At 40.2% G+C, this 14,979-nt stretch overlaps 1 protein-coding gene across 12 annotated transcripts in view; it reads right to left on the bottom strand.

Moving 5' to 3' along the window:
* KMT2C (lysine methyltransferase 2C) overlaps positions 1-14,979 on the bottom strand; it is a 199,161-nt gene that overhangs the window by 53,045 nt on the left and 131,137 nt on the right. For 10 of the 12 annotated variants that reach the window (XM_065627531.1, XM_065627535.1, XM_065627534.1 and 7 more), the window contains 6 exons: positions 13,640-13,821; positions 12,357-12,521; positions 11,645-11,754; positions 5,541-5,606; positions 3,946-4,158; positions 302-430 (listed from right to left, as the gene is read on the bottom strand). In XM_065627531.1, coding sequence (XP_065483603.1) covers positions 302-430; positions 3,946-4,158; positions 5,541-5,606; positions 11,645-11,754; positions 12,357-12,521; positions 13,640-13,821 — 865 coding nt within the window. The remainder of the gene's footprint in view (positions 1-301; positions 431-3,945; positions 4,159-5,540; positions 5,607-11,644; positions 11,755-12,356; positions 12,522-13,639; positions 13,822-14,979) is intronic. The other 2 variants (XM_065627538.1, XM_065627541.1) reach the window with 2 other exon arrangements.

The following is a 14,979-nucleotide window of genomic DNA, read 5'->3' on the forward strand; positions in this document are numbered from 1 at the left end:
ATACAGTGCATTTTCCTATCAAGTTAAGAATCAATACAAGGTATAGACTGGAACTAGTAGCCAATAATTGACAGCATACTCAGAACAGGCAGACTGCTCAGCAGCAACTTTTGGAAATATATTTTGATAATAGGACTACATAGTATTTCAAACAGAACAGAAAAAAATCTAAAATCAACAATTAGCAGCAGAATACTTTGGAATTCCATACTATTTTCTATTTTTTTAAATTTAATTATGCAAGGAAAAAAGTGTTAAAACAAACAAAGGACACATGATCATATAAATTAGTGTATCCTACCAGGTCTATATGGTTTTCGCTTCCTTTTTTTAATCCCATCAGCTCCTTCTGCCACTTTGGTATCATCATCCACAGCTTCCCGTTCTGGGCTGGAATCTGATTTTCCATCACAATCCATAAGATCACCTTCTGCAGAAAAGAGACAACGGTAACGTTAACTGGAAAAGGGAAAGAAGATAATTTTCCAGAATTTCTGCGTCTGACTGATTTCTGAGAAACTGATTGAGAATGCCAGATTTTTCAGAAGGGTGATAGATACCCACACTCTCTAAACACTTCTGGGAAACCCACCCTGTCTATACACAAAGACCCAGGATATACGCAGATGTTGTCTACATAAAGAGAACAAATGCTATCATTACTATATGTGAATCTGAGAAAATTTTCGGCGCCCCTTTCAGAAGCCCACGTTAATCCGTTTTCCAAGTGTCTGAGCAATTTCTAGCCATCAAGAAGAATGGATGCAATATATACAATCCATTTTCTTTACTGTCCCCCTAAATTTTGTTTGGTAGGGCATTTTTTTTAGAAAAGACAGGCTGAAAAACTGCAGCCTGCACTTGGAAGGTGATATATAATGACTGTTAGTTTGGAGGGTTCTTGACTTGAAGCTGTGTGACTGAAAACAGACTCATCTATGCAGAGGAGTTTGACTTATATAGTAGAAAATGCAGCCCAAAGGAACTACTCAGCCTTGAAGATAAAGACTGTAATTTTGAGTTAGAGTTTATATTCTGTGGGAAAGCAGGGCATAAACAGATATAAAGTATGATGGCATGAAAAAGCCTTTGGTGTTGAAGAGAGAGTGAGTTAATTCTGTGTCTGACATCCCCAAAATGTCAACATAATAATGACCTTACATCTTCATCTTATTGTAAAGCATATGAAACATGTTAAATATACTCCAGCCTCTGAAAAGATATTGGATTTCCAATTCCCTGCTTTGGATTTAGGTGTATAATTCTATGTGGTCTAAAGCCACATGCAGTTGTTAAGAGCGAGAAATACTGTTATACCAGACAGAGCTGGACTTCATTCAACTTCTGCTGTGGTGGAACCACAACCCTTGCTCTTCCACAGGCTGGGTCACTGACCAGACCTTTCTGAGTTGTACCAACAAAAGTGGTGGCTTGGCACAGGCGAGTCCCCACTGACCACCAGAGCCAGCTCCCTTGTCCCCTTAGGAACATGAGTGAATCCTCTTTGCAACGTGTCCACTTCCAACAGAAGAGAAACCTGCTGGAGCGCCAACATGTGCTGCTACACAACACAGTATGTGAAATGCTAAACCCCACAGCGGTCTGTCCCACTTACTTACGAAGAACAACTCTACAAATAGCAGGGGAAGAGCCACATGAAGTATACTACCAAAGCTGAAGCTCCCAAAGCAAGCTGAGGTTCCAAGTGGACTTTAGAATGTGGAACACCTGAGGAAATGTTGAACCTAATGGAAGGCTGCAGATGAGACAGTAACGAAATTACCATGAGCTCAGTTCTTCTCAGATCCAGCCTCTTTTTTCTGGAACTTCGGAATGGAAGTAAGGGATATTCCTGTTTGCCAGGAATTACTGCCCTATGTTGCTCTCATCCAAGCCGTGTTCACAGCTTTGTTCATCCTGATGCCCCCCAAAAAATTCCAGATATTCAGAGAAGAGGCACCGATCCAATCTACAGCGCACACTGAGCTTCCAGCCAGGCTACCATGTACGCTGTGCTGTTACCGTCACGTTTATGAATGGCCTCTCTCAAAAAGGCAATGAAAGGTGATCAGAACTGAAATTAAAGTCTGTGGAAGCTTTGGCTTTCCCTCTCATACTCTGCTATTACATTTATCTATCTTGTTATCTAGTTAAAAAGGGATATCTGCAAAAGCCAATAAGCCATTAGTTACACAAAAGTTCTATAGAAAACAGGCACACATTTGTAAAAGTAAAGATGATTAACACTGGAAAAGAACAATAAGGGAAGTGGTTAATTCTCTGTCTTGGTGCCTTCAAACCAAAATCAAAAGCTTTTTTGCTTTCAACAACCCACCTGATGGACTATATCAAAGCACGAGATGAAATTTAAGTCAGTGTAACGCTAGGATAACGTTACCAAACCCTATGAATACTGAAGGAAACGAAAGACAAACAACTAGTTGACTGTTTGAAAGGTTATAAACAAACATCAGGAATCTATTATAAAAAACAAAAAACAAACAAACGCTCAAACCAAAACAAACCACCACAGTTCTAGTCAACAGCAGGAGGTTAGGAATGTGCTAATCGAACAACAGGAACAATACTTATATCAACAAGTTAAAAGGGAAACTGCACTGATGACTGATCTACACAGTTATCTCAAGTACATTCTCTGCATCTAAAAAAAGCTTCTTATGACATTTAATCTGATTAAAAAGAGGCAATGTTGCATAAACAGAAAGCACTCTAGACTGGGGTGAGATGGGGTGCCTGCGTTCCTCCTGCCACAGACACCTGCACCACTAAGTAATGACTTTCACACCTGCCACTGAAGTAAAGCCTTTCCCCAGGCCACGGATTAACACCTATTCTACCAACATACTGTCAGGAGGAACAGCCAGATCATGGCAAAGAGCGACAGGAGGATGGTCCTGCATCACACTGGCTGCTGCTTCTAGCGTTGAATTGGGGCTGGCGGCTCCCCCGCGCATTTCCCAAACATCTCCCACCTTCGGCTCCTCCGGCTGGGGCTGCTGTGCTTGCTGAGCTGGGAGGGAAGCAAGTGACACAAGTATTGGTGGCCCTGGGACTCTGCTCCACGTCTAGACTTGTGGTGGAAAGAGCTTCCCCAGGGGCTTCTACCACTGACTGCAATGTCACCCCCATCCCCAGGGATGTGTTTGGGCGGGCGAGCCTAAGCCCAGATCCCTTCATCTCCCATCAGCGTTGGAGGCCAGAAAACCACTGTTAGATCTTCCCCTCCCTCCACACTACACAGATGCCCCATCCTGGACCTGAGCCCCCTCAGTAGGCCTCGATGTACAGCTTCATCTAGTTGAACTAGAGCAACACCAAGAACTCACTTCCAAACTCAAATTCTGACTTAAATCCTATTTTGGAGATGAGGACTAAGAAAATGTTCATTTTGTCGACGGAAATGCAAGGAAATTATTTTTTCTTCAGACTCTCAGATCAGCCCACCTCATTTCTTTCAGAAAAAACAAATACTCTCAGCAAAGAGCTTTTTACTCCACTTTCTCCTTTGTTTTAAACACCAGCATTACAGTGTTCTAAATGTCACTTTGCTGAGCCAACACGTTACCACTTTCCAACAGTGTGTGCACTAAGTTTGGGAGCCTCAAAATACACTTGTACTCAGTGAGTGCACGATATTTCTCACAGTTAAACCAAGGATTAGACAAAAAGGCAACTCATATTTCCAGCGTTGCCAGCCTTAGAAAGGTGAGTTTCCTATAGGATGGATGATCCATAAACAGAAAACCAAGAAAAATCCCTGATATGGACAACAACGAGCCATTACCATTGTCCAAGTGTTTTCCATAAAGCATCCTGTACAGAACATATGAGTATCAGTATAATAAAAACTCTCAGGGATATCTGCAACATACACATGTACTGCAACACTCCAGGATACAAGACATGCCAAAAGTAGACTGCTACCTCTACTGTCATCCATCTCCCCATCTCTCGAGTGCTCTGACTGGGCATCTGGGGGTGTCTGAAGCACAGCCACACTGTTCTGATTTATAATCTTCAACTTAAGCTTTGGTTTCGTCCGTTTTCTTCTCGGTACTGTAACAGTTAGGCTCTGTAACTGAGACATGCCGGATTCTGTCAAGCAGACTCCATCCTGGGTGTATGTCTTCGGTGGGTCTATAAAAGTTAAATGAATCATAACAGCAATATAAAACTCTTTAATGTACAAGTCTTAGATTTCTAGGAATAGCACTTTTAAGAGTTAATAATCCACATGTATGGAGCTGATTCTTGAGTGATGAAATTGGTATAAGTAAAACAGCTATCCAATACTGTCTTACACATTACAGTTACGGCTTTATAATTTAGAGTCTGATGTCAAATCCAGCAACGATCCATTATAACGCTACAAAACAACTTACTTCAAGGACTCATTAGAAAGAACGATTTCATTATGGAAACTGGTGCCTTGCAGGGTCTTTCGGCATCCCTGGCACCCACAGAAAATGGTGCAAGTTTTAATTTGGGTCCCTGTTGCTTATCGGCCCAGGCCCTCACCCAGCCCTCAGCACTGTCCCTTCATCTCCATTAATGATCTTAGGACTCCAGAACTCTTGGTATCTCAGGCAAGTTATTTGCCCTGTTTTACAGGCAGACAAAAGCCAAGTTATATCAAGTGAGCCGTTTAAGATCAAACTGGAAATTGTGGGCAGAACCCAAGTCTCCCAAGACCTGCAAGACTGCCTCCTCCTCAGGCTGCTATGTGACAACTGAGACTACCCATAAACTCTTCCAGGGAATTACCAAATAACGAAGAGGCTGCCATGATGCTTCTGCTCTCTGGAGGCAATTTGATAATGATTTGACAACACAATTTTTGAAAACATAAACAATATAACGTTTGTTCCCTTCAGCCAAAAATATTTTCTTATGTAACATCTCAGGCCTCAAAACACAGCTGGTTCTGAACACAGTTCTTCCCAGATGATTATTCTCTTGTGTTGAAGTAAAAGAGTTTGTTTTAAAAAAATCACACTCTCAGATTGAAGATTTGAGGGGAGACCCTTCTCTCATAACTACATTTGTGCTGCATCAAATGCAAAAAAAATTTCTGACCTGATGGAAGTTCTCCTAACATGATGGAAGCTGTTGGGTACTATCATTATAAAAAGTGACTTGTGAGTAGGCTTGTCATGATTCTAAATTCCTAGCACAAACCAGACAAATACAGAAAAGTTGTGTCTTCCTACAGCTTGAGCCTGTAAATATTTGGGTACATGCTTGATTCAGTCTCACTGTGTTATCACCGCTAATATCAAGGCAAGCAACTAAGTCTGCGGGATCAAAGCATAATTCAAATTATTACAGTGCAGGTATGGCAGGCAAAAAAGAAGAAAGAAGAGAGAATGAGGAAAAAAATTAAAAAGCATGCTGCAGTAACTGAAGGATAGTTAATGGTGTGGGTTATAAAATCACAAAAAAAGGAATTTTTGTCTTGTGTAAAAATATACCCTTGAAATATGCTAAATGATCAAAGATTAAGCATTTACATTCTTTACCTAGTTCTTTTGATTTTGAATTAATCTGAGCTCCAACTGATGAATCACAACAGTCCAAAGAAGGCACTGAAAAATATAAGGAAAATAATTTCAACTTTAAAAAATGGCGACTCGATTTAAACTGAAACTATCAATTAATTTTCCTTCAAACAGTTCCATTAAATTCCCTAATTTGTACTGTTGGCAACATTCACTAGCACCTTTAAAATAAGGTGCTTTTCAGCGCCACAGAAGATGTGACTACAAAGGAAGCCTGATAAAAACTGAAGTTCTCCAGCTTCCTAGAGCCAAGAATGGCATCGAATCAGCACTGAACTGGATGTAAATGTTCTCCTTCTAAAGTAACCTCCACACTGGTCATGACGTCCAGGTTTTGCCTACCTAAGAGTGAAAAATGGGAGGGATCTGTGAGTTCGGTATCGACACTCAGCTTCGCACACAAGATTCCAGCTGTGTCTGCGCTGTCAGGTCTATTATACAATGCACACAAGAAACAAAATAAGGCTAAAATATCTGGGAATGGATGATACATAATTTGTTGAAGTTAGGTGGGGTAGTTCTTATCCAAGGTAAGAATATCAATAAATGGAACAGCAGAAAGTCAATTTGAAAACTACAGCTTGTGTGCTTCAGGGAAGCACTGGAGCAGGGTGACTGAACAAATACTGATGAAAATGTCCTACAATACTTGGCTACTCTTGTTGTGGGTGGAAATGCTGTTCCTGTTTGCCTAATTACATTAACTGTAATCATGCCTCACTAACCTGTGATGTGCAGACTAGACTTTTAATATTAGTAGTGACTTCACAGACATTATGTAGACAGAGTAAGTAAAGTGAAAATTAGAAGCTTCTTCCTCACAAACACTGAGAACTAGAATCAGAAAACCTGTTAGTTTGGCATGGTTAGCATGACCATACAGGCAACGTTATCCACACTCCTTTCTTTTTTTGTCTAGAAATCTTACCCACGGTGAATTTAAGACTCAGAGAAACAGCTGGAGCATTTACTTCACATCTGCCACTCGAGATGTGACCATTGAGACAAAGGACATGTGGGAGGTTCCGTGTTCCTCAGACATGTCAGACCAGTGCACATCACAGAACCACAGGCTGGTTGGGACCTCTGGAAGGGACCTCTGGAGATCATCCAGTCCAACCCACCTGCTAACGCAGGGTCACCAGAGCAGATCACACAGGAATGTGTCCAGGGGGCTTTGAATGTCTCCAGAGAAGGAGACTCCACAACCTCTCTGGGCAGACTGTTCCAGGCTCTGGCACCTCAAAGGGAAGAAATTTCTCCTCATATTCAGATGGAACCTCCTGTGGTTCAGTCTGTGCCCGTTGCCCCTCATCCTGTTGTTGGGCACCACTGAAAGGAGTCTGGTCCATCCTCTTGACACCCACCCTTGAGATATTTATAAATATTGATGAGATCCCCTCTCAGCTTCTCTTCTCCAGCCGAACAGCCCCAGCTCTCTCAGTCTCTCCTCATCAGAAAGATGCTCCAGACCCTTCAGCATCTTCACAACCCTTGGCTGGACTCCCTCCAGTAATTCCTTGTCCTTCTGCTGACCAGCTCACATACAGTGCGGGGGTCAAGGGCAAGAGTAGGATAAGCACAGAAGCTTTCAAATAACACTTGAAACCTTTGCTAAATACAGTAACTAATACGAAATCTAGAGGATGCTTTCTAAGCATATGTATCAAAAAAAGCAGAAGTCTGTCTTCAAAAACCATAGTCCAAATTTTATGCAAGGTGTAACTAAAGTATATGACATAATCTACAGAAAACCAATATTCTATGGTAAATGAAAGCAGCCTAAGAGAATTACCGAAAAACTAATACACAGGAGCAGAAGGAAAACACAAGGAAGAAAAGTAATTGAAAATGAGATTTTGAAAAAGACACTGAGCTGTAAGAAAACAAAAAAATATGGGGCAAGCTGCAGGATGGAAGATACTCAAAAGCACTGAACTGAAACAACAGAAAAAAGGCAGATTGTAAGAAATACTCAACATGGAATAACATATCACCTGTTCATTTAATAGGTTATAATTTACAGGATGTTTGAAGACAGAGATAGCAATTATTGAATTGGAATCTAAGGTAAACGAAAAATTCAGAAAGAGAGCTGTGAATGGGAATTTGAAAGTGTTATTTAAAAGTCAAACAACAGGGATTGTTCTTCTGGTACAGGTCAGATTGTGAATAATTTTGGAGACTGAAGAGAGTTGAAATAGTCAAATAAAGCAGCTACAAGTGACCGAGGTCAGGCCTTCAGAGACCAGCTCACAAAAGCTGCAGAAACAGTGTTTGAAGACAGTATCAAACAGACTTCCAGAAAAAGAGCTAATTAGAGTGCAAATTAAGGGTTAAAATCAATAAAATGGATAGCAGAGAGACTGTTAGAGGAAGACTGTTCAATGGAAAAAAACTTAAATAATTAAACAAAAAAACAACATTTCTTTCTGAGGCACTTAGTTGAAGTTTAACCAAAATTATTACGCTTATTTGCAAAAGGGTTTAAACATGCTGAATATTGTGCAGGATTTAGTAGCTTCAATTGAAAACAAATAATTGCACAGAATACAATACAATGAGAAGAATCACAGTTTGAAAAAGAAAGGGGGATGGGATTTGTAATGCTGTAATAGAAAAGAACAATTCTAGGAAGAAGGGACATCAGCATAAGGGACAGAGCGAAATGGTTGATGTAGAAACACGCCAGTAACAGAGCCCCATGGGACGCTTGCAGAGCTGTGTGTGTGATGCAGGGATTTCTTTCTAAGTACAGTAACTTACAAGAACATAAGAGCTGACATAAATGTGCCAAATAATAAAAAAATTCAAAAGTTAATTTTTTAACAGAGTATTATGTTGCTTTTGTATCCTGCACTTGTACACAGAATTAAGTTTCAGAATGAAGAAAAATTTAATTCATCTTCATGAAAATGGTAGAGCAGAGGCTCCCAGCCATAGCGTGCGTATCACTGGCAGTGCTGAGTATCTCTGAATGGGTAAGTGATGCCAACTCCTCACTGCCTCCGTGGACATGCTTACTTGAGCCACAGAAGGAATATGTGAACAGAGACACCCACCAGAAACTGCTACCGGATCAGTTGTAACTAGCTTAAAAACACAACCAACCAAACAACCAAACAAAAAAACCCCAAACAAAACAAAACAACACAACAACAAAAAACACCAAAAAATCCAGACAAACCAAAGCAAACCAGGCAGAGCTGGTCCTTTTGACTCCTGCAGGGAAAGAAAACCAGCGCCAAGGGAGAAGGAAGCTGGGGGCTGTGGATGGAGAGAGGCTGGGGGGAAGTGAGGAAGGGATGAAATTTGCAGCTGAGGCACATGACGTACACGGTAATGACAGGAAGGCAGAAGTGATGGGTATGTGGCTGAGAACTGCCTGTCGAGGAGTGAATGTAGATGAGAGATGCACACACACCCCTCCTGAATGTGCAGGAATTACAGCACAGAGGGAAAGCTGCTGCTACGTAGAGCATGACTAGTACCCCATCATGATAACATTCAGGCAATCTCAATCAGAAATTTTTTCCTATAAAACATAGCAATATGCTGGGGGACATATAACTTGAGACCATACTCAAAGGAACCTGATGAAACACTGATCAGACATGATTATTTCAAAAGAATCTAGTAAGGGAAGTTTACGGTATCGTACTTTGGAGCAAATCTTACCACATTCTGGCTTTTGATATTTATGTATGTTCAAGAAGAAATACACTATTTATCTTTTATTTCTGTTTCCTGAAGAAGATGACTTCGTAAGATTATCAGATACGCATCTGATGTTCTTAAGATGAGCTAAAGAAGAGCTCTTACACATTTAAAAGTTTCTGGTTTCTGACGTGAGAAAAATGGAAGCTCTTTCTCAATACCTACATGCTAAAAATATTTGCTCTTTAACAACAGTAAACCTGCAATATACTGGTGATTTACTAGGCTGAGGGGCTCTTGCTTCTTCTACAAAGAAAGTAGTTAAAAAGCTTGTAATAATACTTGCAACGCATGAATATCCTCTGGGATACATCAAATGGAAAGAGCAAGAACCATCCCAATAAGAAACCCATAATATGGTACATTTAAAGAAGCTTTCTACTGTTAAGTGATATTTCTATCTCTAAGTTTATCAAATGCTAATTGTTCTCACTTTGAAACGAAAAATCATAGAAAATTTTCAAAGGAGTTGCAGAAGCATTAATGAGAGACCAACACATTTCATATTAAAGTACATGCAAGTATTTCTATGAACATGCATCGAATGAGATATTCAGACATGCAAGTGTGCAAATGTACACGTGTTAAAAGATGTAGTATATATAATGAGTCAAAACATGAAAGAATAAGCAGAGAAACTTGTCTTATTAAAAAAAAGGCTGAAAAAAATCTGCAAAGAAAGTTTGAGAACTCTCTAACAGGTCTTGTGGGACTGGTTTCTGTTCCTCGGAAGACAAACCTGAGCAACACAACCTCACGCCGGTATGTAGGAAGGACTAACTCAGGGCCCAGCTTATGCCTGGAAGTGACACCTCTCCGACAGCATCTTGTGAAGTTGTTCCATCTCTCATATTATGGGCTTTAATTACCCCTAAAAGGCAGCTCTGCCAGCTTGAACGAGAAAGGAAGAGGCAGTATTTGTTACTTGGACCTTTTCGTTTTAAGTGCCCAAAGCTTATTACCAAAATAAACCAAAAATCTGTGACATAGCTGCAAGTTCCTTGCTTTTCCCACTTACAAAACCTCTTTCTTTTTGAATTTGTGAAAGCAAATCTCAAAAATGAAGTGACTTGTAGAAATACGTAAGTCATTCTTACTTCTAAGTGGTAGTGCTACAACACTCGGCAGTGTTCCACAACCACGTGTAGTTGACAAGAGAGTACAGAGACCTCCAAGGTCATGTCACCAAGTTCCAATTCCTGCCAGGCTGTTCTGAGGACATGCCAGTGTAAAGGGGCATGAGATGCTCTACTGAACTTTTCTTGGCAGACCTCTCAATCACGGGCCGCACAGTATCTTCAGTCGTGATCAGGAAAGCCAATCTTACTGACATCTTCTCAGTGGATTTGAATATTTCTTGAAACATCTGCTTAGTTCTTGTACCTTCCTCCTTCCATACTCTCATGATACCCCAGTAAAGGCTTAACGTGAACACTTTAATGTTCTATTATGCTAAAAATGGGTATAGGTCTCAAAGTAGCAGAATGATGCAGAAATTCCCGTGAGCTGACACATGGAGAAAAGAGACCTGGGATACAATAAATCACGTAAGAGGCCAGTGGAATTGCTGCCAGGCCACTCACACTAACATTAACCATCCCCCAGAACCAGATGATGTAGCTGTGCTTAAAATGTGCAGTAACCTCAGCTCCGGAGCTACCACTGTTACGGAACGATGTAAAATAGAGTAACGAGGAAGGTGGTGTTTGTAGTCACTGATAACACGCGCAGAGAACAGCCAAGTTAATCAGAAAGAACTCGACATTTTAACTAACAATAAGACGGTGACTCCCGAGCAGGGCAGTATGGTGGATTCTTTCAGACACCGCAGCTGAGGAGGGAAGTGCTGGTCTGGAACACTGGGAGAGCTGAGGGAGCTGCATTAATAAAACATGAGGGAGGAGGAGAAAAATGCTTCTGTGGACTATTGTTACAGCTATTGCTGCTTCAGACAGCCCCAAAGTACTGAAATAAAGTTTTTCTGCTTGGAATTGATTTTCAGATTCTTCTGTAGTTAACAACTTTAGAGAACTGGGCTTTCTTCCTTCCACTTGACAAAGTGAGATGCCTTTAACCTTTTCAATACCAAATGCTTTTAGTAATTTATCCCAAATATCTTCAATAAATCTAACCAGAATTCCCCCTGCTAGGTTTTCCTTGGCCTTGCAGCCGATCCCCAGATCATGCAAAAGAGCCGAGGACACTTCCAGAAGGCCCTTCAAATAAACACAAAAAAATCTTGCTTCTATCATGAGCCAAATCTCCACCAGAGAAAAGAACTGTAACACATTCCCAAACCTATTTATTGCAGTGTGCAACCCTGCCGTGGGTTTCAGTTGTCTTCTTACCGTTTGTTGGTGGTATGTATGGCCTACAAATGGTACAGTCAAACCCCATATCAGCTATGTTTTCCACTTCCTCCTCTGTGTTTAAGTTCTGACAGATTGCATGCATCCATCTAGAAATTAAGTGGGGGAAAAAATACAATTTAAAGGAAATATGTGGTGTTTTAGGAGACCTAAATACCAATATATGGTCCAAGTAAATGTGAAATACTTGTTTAGCTTAAACTATTTTAGGGAGAAATGATGAATCGGGTTATCTGTATATAGCATTCCCCTATGGTGGTATGTGTTAAATACTGTATATACAGTATCAGATTACCTATTTCTCTTCACAGGAAGGAAATCTCGATAAAACAATGTCCCAGAAGCAAATACATCTTAGTATTATAATTTTCTCCCTATATTACAATCATTTTAAGTACTTACTTGATACAGTGTAATCTAGATCGAGCCTCACAACAACAGCCTTGCAAGGTAAATTAGTTTTATTTTTACAGAAGGCAAAAATGAGGCACAGAGTGATTGATTAATTTGCCCGGAGTCGTATAGGTAAGTCTGTGGTACAACTAGAATGAACTAATAAGAGACTTCTGAGACTCAGTCCAGTCCAGAAAATCATTCCCTTCATCTTTACACTTTTACATTAGGGGAAAAAAAAAAAATCTTAAAATAAGACTTAAACAGGAGAAACCTGTGAAATACTAGAAATCCTTACCGATCACATTGTCTACACTGAATTATAAGCTCTTCATCCCTGTAAGTGCGACAGCAGATTGGGCAGGTAGACAAACTTGCGCAGGGAGCACACTGTGTGTAATTATTTTGCCATTCACATCTTAAACCTGGAGAAGTTGCTCCACAGTGTCTGCACCAAACACACCTGCAGAACAGACAAAATCACATATTACTTTCAGTTCACACGAAGATTTTAGAACTGGGTGAGTAAGTAAGTTTTACATCACTAAGCACTTCAGGAAGGGACAACAAAAGGGAAGGAAAACTCATTTCAGGTCAAACATTATTTTAATTGAATGAAAATGTATTATTTAGATTTTTAACATTACCAATGCTTTTTTATACTTTTAAAGAAAGTTCCTAAGGGTCAGACCATACAGGTCAAAAGAGTTCCTGATTCCAGTTACCATTCACTTTGAGATATGGAGATTAAACATGTGAGAGATCTATTCTGTTTGTGTTTCACCCAAGTAACACAAATGGTTTTAAGAGGGCTTTATTTTGAGAACAATTGGTTGAAATGTCCACTCATTTTTCCAACTGAATGTTGGAATGAACGTTCCAATGAACATAAATTATGGAATCATAGAATCGTTTTGGTTGGAAGAGACCCTCGGGATCATTGAGTCCAGCCATCACCTAAATCCAGCACTAAACCCTGTCCCTAAGAACCTCATCTAAACGCCTTTTAAACTCCACCAGGGATGGTGACTCCACCACGGCCCTGGGCAGCCTGTTCCAATGACAGACTGTTCCAATTCTTCCGGGAAGAATTTTTTCCTAATATCCAATCTGAATATCCAATCTGGTGCAACTTGAGGCTGTTTCCTCTCGTCCTATCACTTGTTACCTGGGAGAAGAGACCAACCCCCTCCATGCTCCAAGCTCCTTTCAGGCAGTTCAGAGATCAGAAGGTCTCCCCTCAGCTCCTGTTCTCCAGGCTGAACCCCCCAGGTCCCTCAACTGCTCCTCATCAAGACTTGTGCTTGGATTTTTTTTTTTGGCTGTTTCAAAAGAAAAATTTTGTTCACCTCTACTTACATGTTTTTTGGCATGAAGAACCAGTCTTAAGGGGAGGTAACAGTTTCCCTATTAAACTGATAATTGAATGAAACAATTCAAAATTATTTTATTTCTTTCTTTAATGCACCTGACTTAAATACAATTAAAACATTCTTACGGCTCAGCTGACAGTGCAAACACAAAGTGACAGAAGACGAAGAGGCGGGCAGTCAGTATTTCTGACCCCAGAAGCAAACCCACCATTTGCACTTCCAGCCGCCCTTGGGCACTGTCTGCAGGGGGGGGTCCAAGCAGTACGTGTGGTAGCTGATGTCGCAGTCGTCGCAGAGCAGCAACCGGCCCGGGTCCGTCGCCTTCCCGCAGGCTTCGCACACCGTGCACTCCAGGCACCTCCAGCCTTTGCTAAGCACCACTTTAGTAATCTGCAAACGGCAAGGTGAAAATTATTTTGAAGCTGCTCTATGAAGTGCGATCGGTGTATCAAATTAATGTCTGTGGAGCACAGGAGGCTCTTCTGTGCACACGATCCACGTCACACGTAGCCGTTTATCAATTAGGCTTTCTGAAGCTTCAGTAAATGGGAATGGATTAAACAGAAAGCAACTGTAATTACTGACATGATACTGCTTCAGAATATCATTTTTTTGGATAAACTAGCACATTGGAGAATACATACTGCACTGTATCTACATGTAAGATGTCCAGTTTACTCCTTACAGGAGTAGCTAGTCCTGTAGGGATGAATAAGAACACACGGCTGTTTTCCTTCAGCTATGTCGTAAAGCCAGGATTCAGGTCACTACAAATCCTGTCTCTTTCCTGAATTATCTGTGATAACCAGTGCTGGGGTTTTAGTCATCTGAAGCAAACGCCTAATTTACTGTAATTAATATATCATGTAAAAGTAGTATATAAACAAAAAGCCAAATTATAGTTGCATTAAATATGCATATGGTATTTCATAAAGTACATTTAAAATGAAGTTTTGTGACATGCTTCAAAAAATCCTTCTTTTACATAGATATACTTATATAGTAAATAGTGTATGGTGTATACATTTAAGTAAAGAGCTTATTATGTGCTTGCGAAGTCATCTCATACCATCCAAATTTAATTTTCACACATTCTCTCCCAGACTAATGAATGTAAAATGTATTAATTAACCACTCCAACTGCTGTCAATTCTGACAGCCAACAGACAAATTGAATCAACTAAACCTTATGCCCCTAGTAAATGAAGATGCAGCATAAATTTTTTCTTTGTTTTTAATTCTGCTTGTATTTAGGTTTTAAGCTTATATCTCAAACTGTTATTTTGACCAACTGCTGGATAATCAGTGCTATTTATGGTTGTGAAATTACAAAAAGGTTAATTTCTCTTGAGGCAATGCATACTATAAAATGACATTTAATTAAAGTCTTTCACAAGTCGCATACAAATAATGGTCACGTTAGCTGATGAATATCTAACAAGTTAATGACTCCCATAATTACCACAAAACCAAAGGCAGCACAGCGCTATTAAAACACAATATGGAAAAAAAAGTGTAATCAAGTCATTTTTTAATGTGAACAAAAGC

The sequence above is a fragment of the Caloenas nicobarica genome, chromosome 2 (genome assembly GCF_036013445.1).
Source record: "Caloenas nicobarica isolate bCalNic1 chromosome 2, bCalNic1.hap1, whole genome shotgun sequence".
Taxonomy (NCBI): domain Eukaryota; kingdom Metazoa; phylum Chordata; class Aves; order Columbiformes; family Columbidae; genus Caloenas; species Caloenas nicobarica.